Below are 18,550 nucleotides of genomic sequence, written 5' to 3'. Positions count from 1 at the left end.
TCATCATGAGAAGTGATTTTATATCTGAATCTTGCTTTTCCTGTGTGATGGTGTGTCCAGAACTTGAAATGGTGGGAGTTTTGGGTTCTGATGATGCCAAGTAACCTTGGTTTGTGTTGCTTATATTCTTACACTTACCCGCATCATCTAGTTATCTCTAGTACTACCTGCCCTTGCTAAATCTAACTGGAGCCTGTCCTTCCTGTGATCTTGATTGTATCAGAACTTGTCAGAGTCAAGCTGAATTTGTGATCATGTGATTCTGGGATCCTGTGACCCTGGGCTTGTTAGAGCACCTGGGAGTGGAGCTTCCTCTGGGAGTTTTGGGAATACTGCAGAGTTTGCACCCAAGGTCTGCTCAGGGCACCAGCCAGCCCAGACAGACTGGAAGCAACCTGGCAGAGTTCCTGTATGCCTGGTCCCGCTGGTCCCAGTTACTCCCAGTGGGACAGATGTGTCCTCCTAACCTCTGATCCTGGGTGTGTTAGAGCACCAGGGAGTGGAGCTTCCTCTGGGTGTTGTGGGACAGGAAGGAATCTGAGCCACTGAGCTGGCAGAGTTCCTGTATGCCTGGTCCCGCTGGTCCCAGTTACTCCTGGTGTTGGGACAGATGTTATGTCCTCCTCACCTCTGATCCTGGGCGTGTTCCTATTTTTTTTTTTAATCTTTCTATTTTTCTTCCTTTTGCTTTTATCAGCTCCTGGTGTACTGCTTATTTCAGATTACTTTATGAAAAAATACAAACAGCTAAAGTAATAAAAAGCAGAAAACTACACTTGTGATTTTAATTTAAAAAGGAATTTAATGAGAAAGAATATTGGGTGACAGTTGGCAGTTGCATAGCTAGAAAGCTCAACTTGGAAATGGCAGCCAGTGTTAAAGAAGAAAGACTTTATAGAATGGATTCTTTGAAATTGTGTGAAATATCTTTGTAATGTAGTAATATTACAAAGTCCTAATGTTAAATATTTTTTTGTTTTATTTTCTTTAATACACTATTCATTGGGTGGACACATAAATGTAAATATGATCAAATGTAATATTTTACTGTATTTTTACTAACTTTTTTGGTTTGCTCACTGTGGATTTTTAATTGTGGTATATTAATTTTCTTACCATAATTTTATATAATTTCTCCTTAAAATTTTGCTTGTTAACTGAGTCATAGGTTCATACAGGCTCCTGACTGTTATCTTTTTAATAAGTATTTTGTGTTTTTAGATAAGTAAGGAAGTATCCTAGTTTCCTTTCTGTCCTTGTGATAAAATACTGGCCAAAATCTAGTTACGGTAGAAAACCTCCAGGTTCTGGCCAGCATTGAGACAAGTGAAGACAGGCACTCAGGCAGGAACTGAAGCAGAAACTGCAGTGCTGCCTGCTAGCTCTGGTACAGTTCACGCATCTTTCTGTACACAGCCTGCAGATGCTGAGTGGTGCTTCCCATAGAGCTCGGGGCCCTTCAAGACCATCTCCCACAGGTCAGCCCAAAGTGACCAGTCCCTCAGTTGAGTTTCCGGCTCAGGTGACTCTAGACTTTGTCAAGAGGGCCCCACTGCAATTCTTTCTGTAGTAAGGAAGAGAGATGGCCTTAATTGTTGGAAGTACTGTCCTTTTAATCATTTTACAGTTTCCCATCTATCCCCATTAAAGTTTTTCTTCCAGCTCTGCCATGTACTCGTGGTGCTGTGTTAAGCAGACCATTCAGATCCATAGTTGCCTACCTCAGTTGCAGAATGGGCGTAATGCCTACTGTAATGTTTCTGTGAAAGTTTCTCTGAAAAATATGCCAAGTATCTTACCTGTAATAGGTTTTCAGTAGTGCATTTAAGTACTAAAAATAAAAAAAAAAAAAGATTCATTTTCTGTGATGTTTGGTCTGCAGGTATTTATGTACATAACATGTGTGACTAGTGTCTATGGTTGTCAGAAGACAGAATTGGATCTCCTAACTGGAGTTACAGATGGCTGTGAGCCACTGTGTGGGTTCTGGGAACTGAACCCAGGTCCTATGGAAGAGAAGCCAGTGTTCCTAACTGCTGAGCTATCTCTAGCCCCTTTTTAAAAAGGAGTTTTGCCTTATTATTTTCTTCATCCTTTTTCTTTAAAAGCATGAGCTTTGTACGTATTTGCTTGTAAGTGGAATGTGCTTTGGGATATGAGAGATAGTCATCAGGACTGGAAGTGGGTGATTGTCTTCCAAACTGAGGGCGGAGTGTCTTTTTAGTGCACGGGAGAACTTTGAGTCCCTGTTTCTGAATCTGTATTAGGCCTGCTGTTTTTAGTTCCTTCTTTATACTGCAGTATACTTTCTTTTGAAAATATTTGAGACAACTGAAAAAAGAACAAAAAGCTTTTGAGGAACTTAGTTTTTATAGAGCCAACACTGGGAGGTTAAAGTTACCAATAAATTGTAAAATTGTTATCATAGTTAGAACACTAAATATCATGAGGATATAAACTATTGTCATATTTACAGAAATAAAATGTGTACCCCTCTACCCTTTTTAAACATAGGTTCTTGCTCTGTAGTCCAGGCTATGAATGAATTTATGACAATTCTGCTTTTGTTTCCTGAGTGCAGGGATTACAGGAATGTATCAGCATGCTTGGCTTTTTGGTTTTTATAAGACTTAACTTTTTTATTCCTGTTTTAAGTTATTTTTATTGTCCATTTGCATAACAACCATGTACTTTATGTGACTTATAGACCTCATTTTTTGATTTACAAGTAGAGGACAGAAAGAGAGAAGATAGAGTTTTATATGGGAAATCAAATTTACTGTATATGGTCCTGTTTTGTGGTTAATCAGGGTTGAGCAAGAGAGTGATTTTGAAGAGGACCAATTAATGGAGCCCCTTGAAGAACATGTTGGAAGTAATTGCTTTCTTTGGTAGGCTCATGAGAGCCATTGAGGGCTTGGAGGGCTAAAGAAAGTAGGTTACATACTGAAAAATTTAAAACATATATACATGTGTATGTGTGTGTGTGTGTGTGTGCATGCACGTGCACATGCATGTGATGTGTAACATAGGGCTTAAATACAATTTTCTTTGTGGTCTTCTGGCATGTTTATCAATGAACCCTTTCCCGACCACTCTCGATAAAACAGACTTTTCTTTGCACCCTACATTAATTTCCTTTTGATAACACTTACTATCACTACTCAGAATATGTCCTCACTTGTTTCCTTCTTGTCTGCTCTTCCACATGATTGTAATTCCATGGCACAAGGACTGTATTTGTTTATATTCTAGTACTTAGTACAGTCTTGACTTATAACCTTTAGTAAGTATTGATTAAATGAATGAGTGAATATTCAAATTAAGATAATCATAAGCAGGCGTAAAAGCACATGCCTTTAATTCTAGCTCTTGGGAGGCAGAGGCAGGCAGATTTCTGTGTGTTCAAAGCTGCACTGGTCTATAATAGTGAATTCTAGTACAGCCAGGGCTAAATGATGAAACACTGTGTTTAAAAAAAAAAAAAAAGCTGGGCAGTGATGGCACACACCTTTAATCCCAGAACTTGGGAGGCAGAGGCAGGTGGATTTCTGGGTTTGGGGCCAGCCTGGTCTACAGAGTGAGTTCCAGGACAGCCAGAGCTACACAGAGAGACCTTGTCTCGAAAAAAACCAAAAAAAAAAAAACAAAAAAAAAAAAAAAAAAAACAACAACAACAACAAAAAAAACCCATAATTTTTATGCATTTTGTAACATGGCTGTCAGTGATTGGATAGTGTAAAGATCCCTTCCAACAAAACTGAATTAAAAAGTATTTTCCTTTTCTTCCAGAGTTTATATTCAGAACACCAATCAAGTTGAGCAAGCCAGGAGAACTTGGTGAGGAATATGGATGCTTGAGAAAGGTACGTACATATTAGCATGGCACTTATTTTCTTACAGTTAATTGAAATTTTGGCATTCAAGAATGCTGACTTTTAATTCTTTGGGTCTTTAAAATTTTATGACTCATAGCCTGTCTTCATACTATTTTATAACAGTCTGGATAGATTTAAAGCTACACTAGAAGTAAACGTAGCTAAGAACCTTCGAGTTGTCTTTTTGCAGGTGAAAGTGTAGCTCCTCTATCACACTATCAAGAAAGCTGTGCTCCACACTCAGAACAGCCCGTGCTGATAATAGCTTGTGTAATTTTTCCTTTCAAACACTTCTAGTTACTTGTGGCTGCTGTTATTTTTATGCCTTTTGCTTTATTAAGTACTCCAGGAGCATTGTTATGGAGGACATAGGACATTTTGAATAATCTCTTAATTATAAAATATTTACTACTGAGAAAACTTTTTTTTTCCTTCGATTTTTCGAGGCAGGGTTTCTCTGTGTTGCCCTGGCTGTCCTGGAACTCACTCTGTAGACCAGGCTGGCCTCAAACTCAGAAATCCACCTGCCTCTGCCTCCCAAGTGCTGGGATTAAAGGTATGTGCTACCATCGCCCAGCCTGAGAAAACTTTTAAGTATGTTATTATAATCTTTTTTTTTTCAATATTGGAGACTGAACCTCAGGCACAGTGGCTATACTCTGCCAATGAGTTCCAGCTCCAGTCCATAACTGTTATTTTTTTTTTTCTTTAATTTCAAACTAATTGTCTGAGACTGACCTGTAGACATTTGATGTTAAATAAGCATCCCTGGTCCACTCCTGCACCACTACTGCTCTCTCACTTGGGCTTATAAATGATTAGGTGATAATTCTGCATGTGGGCATTTACTTTATAAAGGTAAATGCTCTACTTAATCAGAATTGGGCATTGGTATAGGATAGAGGCAAGGTGTGGTGATCTTTTTCTCATCGTGATAAATGCCTGGAAGCAGCTGACAGTGTGGAGGGACAGTCACTCCTGGTGGGAAGGGCACGGCTGTAGATGGCCTACGGTGACAGAAGGGCAGGTGCTTGCTCATTTTTCTACAAGTGAGGCAGGTAGTGAGGGTGGACATCATAGAAGCTCACTTCTTTACTTCCATCTAAGTATGTACATAGACACACACAGAATCTTCAGTATAAAAGAGATGATATGTTTTTATTACTCAGATGGTTATTGAACACCTGGTATGAGTCACTGGGGATACTCATCAGAATTTTAAATTCTGATGTCACAGACCCCTGCTGCTAGAGAGCCTGGCAAAATCCTGCATTTTAGCAGGTACGCTAGTTCCTGTGTACAATCGGGATTTCCTTAGAAAGAGAGCATGGTTACTGGCTGGGAGCTTGCAGTATCTGCCTCATAAAATGGAAATAAAACCAATTAGAATATGTTTGGAGTAAGCAATGCTAAGTTAAACCACAGTTAAACTTTTGCTAAAAGTTTGGTACAAAGGAAATAGTAAATTTGAAGAGGTGTCTAAGGAAGTTACTAGAGTTGTATATTTTTGTTTTTGGAATACAAGTCTTATTATATAAATCAGGTTGGTTTTGAGCTCAGTCCTTCAACCTCCCAAGAAGATGAAATTATAGATATGTGACATTGTATCCAATTAGTTGTGACTTTGGGCCACAGATCTAGGTTTATTTAAAAAGGGCAGTGAAAAAAATAATGAGCTGTCAGTTTTGGTGTCAAAAAGGATTGCAGAAGTTAAGGATACTAGTGTAGGGGTAAAGCTGAAGAGCTAAGCCATGGTTGTCTAAATGTGAGAGACAGGCTTAGAGATTCCAGAACCCAATTTGAATCTTGTTCTCTCTCCTTCTCTCCTCTCCTCTCCCTACTCTCTCCTCCCCTACTCTCCTCTCCCATCCCCTTCCTTCAGCTTCCTTCCCTTCCCTTACTCCCGATCCTCCTCTTTTTGTATATGTATGTTATATAAAAAATTATGTATTTGTGCTTGTGTGTATGTGTGTGTAAATGTAGGTGCTTCAGAGACCAGACTTGAGAGGCATCCTAGCTCCTGGACAGGGTTACTGGCAGCTGTGTGCCTTTGCCATACATGGCTTCTGGGAACTGAACTTGGGTCTTCTGCAAGAACAAGTGCTCTTAACTGTTGACTAACTCTGGTCTCTGAAGCTGTATTTTAAAATCCTTTCATTATCCTTCTGCTTTGAACTATGAAATAGAACCTATTTTACTGAAACTTGAACATTTCACTTAATCTACTTGGCTATATACGCATTGTACCATGACCTAGATTTGAACTAGACTTTCTCTTGTTTGTTTTCTGTTTGTTTACTTATGTTAGAAAATACTTGCAGCAACCTAGAGAGTTTAAAACATATTCTGTCACATCACAGGAGGAGCAGGTTGTTGACCTATTTTAAAATGGTTTTCCTATAGTATTTATAAGTATGGTGCTCACCAAATGTTTATTCAGTTGTTGATTATATAATCCTAATGTACCTTCTTTATGAACAATGATTTATGTAACAGTGTCCTTAGTTCCTGATAGAACCAGATGCACTTTAAGATTCCTAGTGCTCTTATGTCTATTTATCTGCTGTTTTTTCCCCCATTTCTGACATGTGCTAGCATTCTTCTTTCTAGAGACAGAAATACCGGGTCTTATGTATTTAAGAACAGGCAAATGCATGATAGCTGCTTAAACTCGAAGAATGTTAGATAAGGTTGTGGTCTCCTTTTTGAAGTAATGTACTTTTTGAAGAAAATAACATACATAAATTCAGAGTGTTGTCAAATTTAGAGTAACAGGTTATTAAAGATATTTCTGAAATGTGCTGAAGTAATTAGCCATATATTTGTGGCTTTTATTTCTAGTCTCTGTATTGTCTACACTCGATTTATTTTTATGCAAATTTCTTGTAGCTTTGCTTTCTGTACTTCTGATAAATCTTGAAGTCTGGTATACTGTCTAACTTTGCTCTTTCTCAGAGTTATTTTCACTCTTAAGGTTCATTGCTTATCTAATTTTATAGGCAACTTGCCAATTCTTACTAAAAAATATCCTGTTAGAATTTTTTTTCCAAGACAGGGTTTTTCTGGGTAGCTCTGGCTATCCTGGAACTCACTCTGTAGACTAGGCTGGCCTCGAACTCAGAGATTCTGCTGCCTCTGCCTCCCAAGTGCTGATATTAAAGACAAGCACCATCAACATCCAGTTACCTATTAGAATTTTGATTAGGACTGCATTAATCTGTAGATCAGCTTAAGGAGAGATGGCATGTTAATAATATTGAACCTTTAGACCTTTCAATTTCTATTGATTTCTCAAAGTAGTATTTACGTGGTTCTCAGCTTATACCTTAGATGGGGTCTGGGGTGGGGGAAGGGGAGAGGGAGGAAGAAGAGAAAAGAGAGGGAGGGAGGGAGAGAAGACAAAGTCGACCCTCCTTATAAGGGTATCAGTGCCTTCGGTGGGAAAGCACAAGCATATAGTCCCTGTCAAGAGTCAGCTGCTGTGACTGAAGTCATTTAATGTCCAAGATAGATTTTGAACAGCTGTAGTGAGCAGACTCAACAGTGCTATATATAAAGAGTGCCTTAAAAAGCTAGTGTCAAGCTGGATGCTGTGGCGCACGCACACCTTAATCCCAGCGCTCAGGAGGCAGAAGTGGTAAATGTGAGTTTGAAGCCAGCCTGGTCTACATGTGAGCTCCAGGACATCCAGGGCTACATAGTGAGACTCTGTCTCAAACAAAACAAAACAAAATAAACAAAGTGTAAAAACTAAAACTGCAAGAAGGAAACAGTAAAAAGTCTTGATCTTGGACAGCCAGGGGTTTTCTAGAGAGGATAACAATGTTTCAGACTTTTTAATAGAAGAAAAAATACCAGTATGTAATAACAAACTCAGTTATATGGATAAAATCATCAGAGAGGATGCAGTTGAGAAAATACCTCCATAAGATCATCTGGAGCAAGCCCATGGGGATTTTCTTAACTAATGATTGATGGGAGAAGCCCATGGTGGGTGTTTCTATCCCTAGGTTGTGGTCTTGGGTACTGTAAGAAAGCAGACTGAACAAGCAGCGATGAGTAACCCAGTAAGCAGCCCCTATGGGCACTGCATCAGCTGCTGCCTCCAGGTTCCTGCCCTGCTTGAGTTCCTGCTCTTACTACTTTTTCATGATGAGCTGTTCTATGGAACTGGGTGTGAAATAACCCTTCCTCCACAAGTAGCTTTTGCCCATGGTGCTTCATAACAGCAATAGTAACTTTAGCTAGGACAACCAATATATTGATATTGTCAAGATGTAAAAACAAAATAAATAAAACCCACAAACTTTGCTCTTTAAATCTGCCATTAAAGACATAAAAAGGCAAAGCAAAGATTAGGCGAAAATATTCTTAATGTGTATGTAACAATGAACTTGTATCTAGAATATATAAAAAATATTGTAGTTGCTAATAAGGTAATAAGTAAATAAAATTATAAAAGAGCAAAAGATTTAAACAGTCATTTTACAAAAGAACATAGCTTATTAAGGATGTGAAGACAACATAATTAGCCATTAGAGAAATACTAATTAAAACCATAGAGACAACACCTTACATCCTCTCCCATGGCTGAAAAGACAACAGCTCCAAGATGTTAGAAAGAAAGAATGTGAACATAGAATTCTAATCTCTCCAGCCCTGCCTCCAAATACCATTAACTTGCAAATATGAGGGTTACATTTTGAACACGGGGACTTTTGATGAACATATGTAAGCTATAACACAGAGAAATATATACAGACACATGTATGTGTATATTTTATCCTGACATATAGCCTTCATCTCCAAAGACTATAAGTAACTCTTACCAGAAGGGCAATGTGACTAGCCATGCCAGAAAGAGGGTGTGCAAATAATGAGCCTAGGAAAGTGCTCTGTAAGCCTGGCGTTCAGAGTCCTAATGCAGTGCCAGCCCACAGGATGGCAAAAATAGAGCACTGAGTGGTGGAGAATCTAGGAACGACTGTTGTCCTCCTGCAGGGGGGGTGTAGTCTGTAAAGTGAACTTGAGAAACTGGCATCATGCCTCCATGATATGACTCACAGGTTCGTCGAGACTATTCTATGGTGTGCATATCCCTAGGTAAGTAGTCAAGAAAAACAACTTATTTATAAATAGCCAGACTAGAATGTCTCCAGGTATCTATGAATAATAGATGATCAGATTGTTTTAAAATCAAGCAATAGAATACAAAGAACAAAATGAGAAAGTGCGCATGGGTAAGTGTCCTGGAATGGTGAATGAGGGATGGCAGTCAAAAAACAGACTACTCCATATACGTAAAAGTCAAAGTTAGGCCAGATACAGTGGCACGTGCCTATACTCTCAGCATTTGAGAAACTGAGGCAGTAGGCTGGAGAGTTCAAGGCTAGCTCAGGCTCTAAAGTGAGACGATCCCCTGAGCCCCAAGAAGAAAACATGATTTTGTAATTTGAAAGTGTTAGAAACCAAGACTGTTTTTACTTTTGAGTGAGAAGTTGGTCTGGGGCCCAGGTAGAGGTTGGAGTTCTCGTAGCACACTTCTTAAGTACAGCTAGCTTACTAGAGTGCTTCCTTGAACTCAGGGAACCTCTTGTGCTCACCTCTTCAACACCAAGTTTACAGCCACACATACAAATGAAGATCTGAGCAGGGAAAGTCCTCTGGGGACAGTCTGTGGCTTCCATGTGCTACCCCAAGTTCTTAGATCCTTTCCTGCAGCTTCAAGTGTGAGCCAAATGTGGTCAGGGGTAGAAATGTAATGGACAAAGAGGCCGAGTTCCTTAGCTCAGTGCCTGGCACACAGTTAGTAAATGTAAGTATTGTGATGCCAAAGCCTAATCTCTCTTATACTTTTTCCTCTGTGTCCCATGAAAAATAAGATGCCCATGGCTGTGTGTTGTCTGTGGTTAGTCTCTAAACAAGAGTCTCTGAGATGGACTGTAAGCACTGACTTTGGTTTTGTTTCCTGTCTGTGGATTTGCTCTTCTTCCTGTATTTGAATTGGGTAGATCTGGGAGTCCATTTTACTACATTGTAAGTGGTATTTCCTGCTACTTGAAGTAGGGTCAGTGACTTAGAGACTAGTTCAGGCTTACAGGAGTCAGACCTATAGAAACGGGAAGAATAAAGCTAGGCTTTATTGTTTTGTCTTTGTTGTTATGGGTGGTGGTGGTTGTTGTTGTTATTGTTATTATTATTATTATTTAAACCTAGAGACAACAGCCTGTCAAAAGTATGATTTTTAACTAAATGTGATGGCACAGGGTTGTAATGCCAGCACTTGGGAAACCAAGGGAGGAGCACCCTGCTCTCAAGACTAGCCTGTGCTATGTGGTGAGACCTTTTGTCATAAACCAGAGGTTAGTGAGATGACTCAGTTTGTTAAGGCACCTGCTGCCAAGCCTGACCATCTGAGTACCACCTCTAGGAACCATACAGGAGAAGGAAAGAACAAACTCCTGCAAGTTGTCTTCAAGCACACATACACCATGGCTTTCTGGCTCGCACCTAGTCATCTGTGCAAACATACACACACATAAATAATTCACTAATTAATTAAAAACACACAACACCTCCCCCTAAAATATTCTTTTTTTTTTTTAACGGTATCTTTTTAAGACTTATTCTTTGTGAAATCCAGGATGCAATGAGAAGACCAAACCTAAGGATAATAGGTATAGAAGAGAGTGAAGACTCCCAATGTAATGGGCCAGTAAATATCTTCATCAGAATTATAGAAGAAAACTTCCCTAACCTATAGAAAGAGATGCCCATGAACATACTAGAAGCCTACAGAACTCCAAATAGACTGGACCAGAAAAGAAATTCCTCCTGTCACATAATAATTGAGACACCAAATGCACTAAACAAAGAATTTTAAAAGCAGTAAAGGAAAAAAGTCAAGTAACATATAAAGGCAGGCCTATCAGAATTACAGCAGACTTCTCACCAGAGACTATGAAAGCTAGAAGATCCTGGCAGATGTCATACAGACCCAATGAGAACACTAATGCCAGCCCAGGCTACTATACCTAGCAAAACTCTCAATTACCATGGATGGAGAAAACAAGATATTCCATAACAAAATGAAATTTACACACTACCTTTCCACAAATCCAGCCCTACAAAGGACAATAGATGGAAAGCACCAACATAAGGAGCAAAACTACACCCTAGAAGAAACAAGAAAGTAATCTTTCAACAAACCCACACAAACATAATTCCGCCTCTAACAACAAACATAACAGGAAGTAACAATTACTTTTTCTTAATATCTTAATATAAAAATTAATATTACCAACATATCCTAATCGATTGAAATCCAAAAATATGAGGAATTAGAAATTTGTTGATTGTCATCTAATGGTCTCTCTAATTTGGTAATTGGAGAAATAGGCCCAATACTGTACAATCCATATACACTTTCTACTTGTTTGTATGTGACAGTGTCTTGCTGTGTACCACATAATGGTCTTGAAATCTTGCTTCTCCTGTCTCAGCCTCTCTATTAGTAGTATTGTTTATTTTATGTTTTTACACTATACTATGGTTTTCAGAACAGCTTACATACTTCAAATGTGTTTATACAGCCAAAAGAAGCGTAGACAGTTAACTTGGCAGGTAGCTTGTAAGAGAACAACAAAGAGTGAGACTGAATGCTTTGCTTGACGTTTGTAACTATTGTATCAAGTTTGAAGAAGAGGACTTTACAAGTTACTCTTTCTCTGAGATGAATGCTTTTCAAAATCATCACAGCCAATGAACCAGATTCTTACCCTCACCTAATGTCTGTGCCACCCCCCAAGCAGAGCCATTGTTCATTGAAACAGTTGGTGAATGACTTCATGGATAGACCATCTTAATACACACAGCATTTCTTAAATGAGTGTAACCTGTTCTCTGTGGGCTAAAAATAAAGATGCTCAATCAAGTTAAATATCTTTGATCATAGCAGGAAGTCTGTATCCAAAAATTGTAGTCTACAATTCATTCCTTGGTGCAGCAGAACTGTCAAATTCCTTAGCTCCGATGGAGGTAAAATCCTTTGGTGATGTGAGGGTCATTGAAGTACAGCCTTATTACAATGAAATCCAATGTCTAAAAACTGTTCTTATTTTGGGCTTGTACCGCTGTAAGAGCCAAGATTTTAAGCTCTACTAAATATAAAACAAACAAAAAGACTTTATATTTATGTTCATTTAACAAAATACTAGTAGTGATGTATTATTTTAAAATATACAGTTAATATGTTTGGAGTTATTTCAAATTTATATTGAGACAAATGTATGTATTTTCAGTATTGCTGAAATGTATGTATTTTAGTATATGACAAGTATCTACATAAGACTGTTAAATTGAGCTGGGCAGTGGTGGCACATGCCTTTAATCCCAGCACTTGGGAGGCAGAGGCAGGCAGATTTCTGAGTTCCAGGACAGCCAGGGCTACATAGAGAAACCCTGTCTCAAAAAACAAAAAAACAAAAAACAAAAAAAAGACTGTTAAATTGATTCTTGTTTTATATCAAACAACTTTTATAATACTCATTTCTGTTGTTATAATATTTTATAAATTTTAAAGAATATGACCAAAAAAGGTATTGTAGGTATTGAAGGGAGGTCTCTGGGAGGAGTTGGGGTACAAAAGGGAAACAAGAATGTGATTTAATTCTATTTACTTAAAATATGTTTTTTAATGTTAACAAATTCAGATAAATTGAAATCATGTATTTTTTCTCATCATAATGTAATAAAACTTAATTAAAAAAGAAAAGAAAACAAAAACAAAAGAAGAACAACACAAAACCCTAACTGTGGAAGCTATGGCTTATCACAGTGTTCACGTAGAATACAACTTTACTTGTCAGTGCTCATTCCAATGAGTCATTGGTATGGTTCAAGGACTCTGGCTTCTGTTCCACTATTAAGACTGGATCCACACCAGAAATCCTCTCAGATATCCTGTTGTTGCCCTGTGTCATGGACATCCTGCAGCTTTTGTTCTGCAGGACTGGACCCTTCACATACTCTAGCAGCTCATAGATGTGGTGGGCCAGCTCAAAGCCCTGGATCTAGGCCTGGGTGGTAGCTGAGTTGATCAGCTTGTCAGCTCTCCTTTGTCCAAGCCGCTTGGGCCAGCTCTCCTGTGCTGCCCTGAGAGGTGAGAGGTGGAGCCAGCTTTCCTGTGTGCCACAGAGGTGGGGTCAGCTCATCACCCCTTGGATATCAGCATGGCCTCCAGCAGCAGCTTCTACATGGCCTCTGGTAGTAACATGGGCCACAGACATTGGCACAGACCCCTGCTGCAGCAGGGCCACCGACAAGGCCCTCAGCAGCACAGGCCCAGACCTCACCCTACTCCTCAGGCTAACGTCAGGCTGTTTCTCATTGCTGTGGATCTCCAGTTCCACCTCTCTTCATAGAGCACAAGCCACTCCATCTTTCCATCACATACTTGGTCATCGTAGTGATGGCTACCCCCCTTGGCTGTCTTCTGCCTGCTTCGAGTGTAGGCAGGCCTCTTAGCTTTATCTTTTTACAAGAAATGGAAACTATAAATAGCTTACCAATAGTTGGGATTATATATTAACTCATTTAAATTTATTAAAACTTTGAGCAGTAAAAAATGAAATGAAACTGGGAAGAATTGCTTGATATTCTGTAAGCACAGCAGGATCCTCTGTCGACCATTTAGAATACTTACAGTCATGGTTTTCTCAGAGTAGGATGCAGAGACCCCTATTTTGAGCTACATAAGCGATTAACGACTTGCCTAAGATCATCCAGGTTTTTATTTTACTTTATTTTTTTTCAAAGATTTATTTATTATTATAAATAAGTACGCTGTAGCTATCTTCAGACACACTAGAAGAGGGCATCAGATGTCATTACGGGTGGTTGTGAGCCACTATGTGGTTGCTGGGATTCGAACTCAGGACCTTTGCAAGAGCAGTCAGTGCTCTTACCTGCTGAGCTATCTCACCAGCCGTCCCATCCAGGTTTTTATTAAAAGTTCTCTGCTAGTTGCATAATACAACACTGCCTTTCCCAAATGAGAAGCCATATCTGTGCCATAGATTTCTTTGTAGACCTTGTGTATTTGCAGACCTATCCTGTGACCATAGGATATGAGCATAAAATGCAGGATGCTGGACCTGGGAGGAGTCATTGTTGTTGCTAACAGACCCAGCCAGCTCTTCACATGCTTTGTGGCTGCTTCTGCGCCTGGCCCAATACAATTATACATAACTTCAGCAGTAAGAATGTTTAGGTTTAAGTTTTATTTTTTCCTGTGTGAGTAAATCTAGCTTTATAGCTAGCTTTTATGGCTTTGTGTTGCTTAAGAATACAGAGCAGTTTGATCCTGTGCTGGAAGTAAATGTTTACCTAGAGCGGTGGTTCTCAACCTGTGGTTCCCAACACATTTTGGGAATTGAATGATTCTTTTACAGGGGTCATATATCCGATACCCGATATCCTGCATATCAGATATTTACATTACGACTCATAAGAATAGCAAATTTACAGTTACAAAGTAGCAATGAAATAATTTTATGGTTAGGGGTCACCACAACATGAGGAACTGGCTTAAAGGGTCACAACATTAGGGAAGTTGAGAACCATTGAGCTAGGGCCAAGTAAAAGTAGATTTCCTTAGTAATCAGGGTAACCATGTCTAACAAGAGAGTTACCCTAGAGACTGCCACTTGATCTGGTCTGTGGAGTAAAGATGTGTTTAAGTCTAGGATCTCCTAAAACTCTACAGTCTCTGTGTGGTTTGTATTTTTCAGCTGAGAGGAGAGAAGTTACAAGAAGAAAAAGCTTGTGAAGATCAGATACACAAGATACTGCAGGAGGATTCCGAAATGGGGAAGAGGAAAACTGATGAACAGAAAAAAAGAGATGAGCCAGTGATGCTGAAAACAAGTCTGGAGCAGGTCAGTGGGTCACATCTGGGTGGACATCTGCCTCAGAGAGCCCTGCCTTGCAGACCATGGCACCAGGACTACTCATTGACTGTGCAGCCAAAGAGCAGTGAAACACTATCCAGCCACGTAGAGATGGAGGAAGTAATTTTGAATGAGATAGTGGAATCTGTGGAAAGATTAAGGGTCCCAAAGAATGATGAGTAAGAACAGGCTGGGATACTGTGCTATGTGTAATGAGATTTGTATGTATACCATCAGGTTGACATATGTGCTGGGGTTTGACATTAATGGTATACACCTTAATATCCTCAATTAGATTTTTTTAAAAGCATGTATTTTACTTTCCTTTATCCTTTGCAATCCCTTAAGCAGAACAATGCTTAGATAGAGGCACATCCCCAATATTAGATGGATAGTCTATACTTAACTAATTAGGCATATGACTGGGCCACATCTTGCCTTAGCGTTTTTCATTACTTATGTTTTATTACTTCGAATATGTGCAAGCACATGCATAGGCTTGTGACATGTGACAGTCAAAAGCCAAACTAAGACAGTTGATTTTCTCTTTCCATTGTGTGGGTCCTAGGGATTGAACTCAGGTGGTCAGGTACCTTCACCCACGAATTCATCTCACTGGTCCAAGAAAGGACTTTTTGAAAATATAATTATATTCATACAGAATATAACAGCTTAATATTAATTCTAATCACAACAGTTTTGACATCTAATGTTTGCTCTATATATTTTGAATCATGTATTTTCAGCATTTTTATGTAGCCTTGTTAACATTTCAAGTTATTTTTTAAATGGGTTAAAATTAATGAAGCCTTAACATAAATGAAGATAGGCAACATAAAAGAGTAGGAAGAGGGGGCTGGAGCCATGGCTGCTTTGCAGAGGACCTGGGTTTGACCCCACCACCCACAGAGGTGCTTACAGCCTCGGTTCTTGGGATCTGATGCTTTTTTCTGACTTCCATGGGGATCAGGCACACATGTGGGGAACATGCAGGCCAAATAGTCATACAATAAAAATGAATAACATAGTTTATATGTTTACAACATATAAACATATTTTATATGTTTATATATTTTATATATTTATGTTATAAACATATACATAATACTTATACAAAGATAGATAGAAAAAGAAAGAATAGATTAAAAAAAACAAAATGCCAGGCAGTGGTGACACACGCCTTTAATCTCAGCACTTGGGAGGCAGAGGCAGGTGGATTTTGAGTTCAAGGCCAGTCTGGTCTACAGAGTGAGTTCCAGGACAGCCAGAGCTACACAGAAAAACCCTGTCTTAAAAAACAAAAAGAAAAAAACAAACAAACAAAAAGCAAACAAACAAAACAAAAACCCCACAGCTCTGCAGAGCCAGCACCGCAGCTAACTGCACTCTGGCCAGCTTTCCTCCTGTGCATCCTTTTGGCTTAGTTTGTATAAAAGGCAGGTTCTCTGAGCTTCAAAAACAGAAAATTTTAAAGGTGTCTTGTGTCAGTGTATTTGTTGACTACTATATGCAGGTGACATATGATTCTGGTTATAGTATTGATCATCATTAATTATTATTAAAAATAGCCATTTGGAAACAGCATGGTGGTACACGTGTATAATATGAACACTTGGGAGGTTGAGGCATGGGGGTTATAGTTAAGCTAACCTAGACTCTGTAGTGAGTTCTAGGTCTACTTGGGTTATGTATATAGTGAGACTCTTCCTCCAAACAATAAAAATAAAAGATTCCATCTAACATGCACAAAATTCTGTGTGCTCTCTGGGCTATGCACCCCAGAAATCTTCAAAGGCAAAACTGCTGCTAGGAAGGATCCATATTAGCTTAGGTGGCAGCAGGGCGTGGGATGCTTTAACCGCAGCCCCAGCTCTGGGCTGGAGTCTCTGAAAGAGCTTTGCCTCTTCCCACTTGTAATGTGCTCAGGCAAACTGTCCAAAAGCCTCCAAGTGCTGATCCATGGGAGATGCCATTCTCTCCAGGAATACTGGAGAATTAGAGAGTACTGCTTCCATGTCAAGGTTGGGCGTCATTGTAATTACTTTGCTTCTGGCACGGTTATCTTTGAAATAGAAAGTAGTTGCATCACTGCAATTTACTTCTTTAAAGGAACCAGAAAGTACAGAATCTCAGATTCCCTTATTGGCAGTAGTCAGGTTCATAACATTGTCAATACAAAGCATAGTGAGTAAAACCTAACCAGTTCTGGATTTTTGTGATCCTGCCCTTTTCTGCCCTTTCTATTTCCTTTTACATTTTGAAGACTTTTAAATGACTTTAATATTTTTTAAAGAGGCTGGGCAGTGGTGGCACATACTTTTAATCCCAGGACTAGGGAGGCAGAGGCAGGTGGATCTCTGTGAGTTGGAAGAATGCCTGGTCTACAGAATGAGTTCCTGGACAGCCAGGGATGCACAGAGAAACCCTGTCTTAAAAAGAAAAAAAAAAGTTTTTAGATTGATAAAGACTTGTGCCCTCAACTAGAAGAGACTGAAGTCAGAAGAGTGCAACTTCATGGTCTGATTGGGCCTCAGAGTGAGTTCAAGACTAGTTTGGGCAATTCATTTGAACTCTAAAATAAAAAAGGCTAGACAGTGGAGGAGAGGAGCCATTGACTAGCATGTGGCTAGGAAAAAGCAAGTGTTTGGTCTTCAGCAAATGATTTCATTATATTAAAATTGGGACTCAAGAGAACCTGAAATGGTATCAGGGGACATCATATTAAGGTTGTGTCATGATGAGACTGTCATTACACTTTCCTGCTACCAAATCTCAGTGGCTCTCCATTTCTTTGTGAACTAAATGAGAACTCTCCAGCCAGCACCCAGGTCCTTCCTTAAACATGATTCTAGCTAGTCTTTCCATCCTTGAGGATGCTCCACAGCTCTTGGAGGAGAAATGTTTGCTGCCAACATTCACACTCTACTTTTCTGTGTCAGGCTCATTTCATCAGTTTGCTATTGGGAAGGTTGCTGTTTGTCTCCATGTCCAAACTGGAAGAGCCTTCACCCAGCCCCCTCTCCTCAGTTCACCCTTTATAGTTTGCGACTGTATACTCCCATTATATATTTTTATGTTTGTTTCTCTATGAGATCATTTGTTGACATGTATCTAACCCAATTAAAAACCTCCCACAATGTCTTGCCCATCACAAGTTTTTGATGCATGCTCATGAAATTATTAAACTCAGAAGGAATTCTAGAGAGGTTATGATACATTGTTTTTTATAATAGAAATAAAATGGGCATAATGCTTAATTTGTTGTTTTACTATGGTACCATTACTCCAACAATGGTATGAATTGTTGGAAAGCAGAATTGTATAGCCAACAGTTATATTAAGGATTATAAACCAGAAGTGAAAGTTTAATTATCCTATGACCTAGAACCCTACAGACATTTTGGTGATTATCCTAATCAGATATATTTTCAAAATGCATTGTGTACACACACACACACACACACACACAGAGATACATGCACATACTTGTGCATGTGTTACATGTTCTTTTCATCCAGAAGTGTTGCCTTGCATACATACTGCTTTATAATCTATTTTTAATTCATTATAAATTGTATCTCTACTTGTAAATAAAAATGTGTAACTTTTAAAATTTCTTTCTGGTGCAATTTCTTTGACTATTTTAATCTCCTGTAGAGATCTTACTGCCTTAAATGCTGCTGTGGTAAATTACTAAGGTAGAAGGCCAGGTGAAAGGCAGTG

At 39.1% G+C, this 18,550-nt stretch overlaps 1 protein-coding gene across 1 annotated transcript in view; it reads left to right on the top strand.

Annotated features, from left to right (window-relative positions):
* Positions 1–18,550, top strand: part of Rnf169 (ring finger protein 169) — a 67,919-nt gene that overhangs the window by 32,577 nt on the left and 16,792 nt on the right. The window contains exons 2-3 of the mRNA XM_031387514.1: positions 3,793–3,866; positions 14,669–14,815. Coding sequence (XP_031243374.1) covers positions 3,793–3,866; positions 14,669–14,815 — 221 coding nt within the window. The remainder of the gene's footprint in view (positions 1–3,792; positions 3,867–14,668; positions 14,816–18,550) is intronic.

The sequence above is a fragment of the Mastomys coucha genome, unplaced genomic scaffold (assembly GCF_008632895.1).
Source record: "Mastomys coucha isolate ucsf_1 unplaced genomic scaffold, UCSF_Mcou_1 pScaffold21, whole genome shotgun sequence".
NCBI lineage: Eukaryota > Metazoa > Chordata > Mammalia > Rodentia > Muridae > Mastomys > Mastomys coucha.
This window is presented reverse-complemented; position numbering and strand designations above follow the sequence as displayed.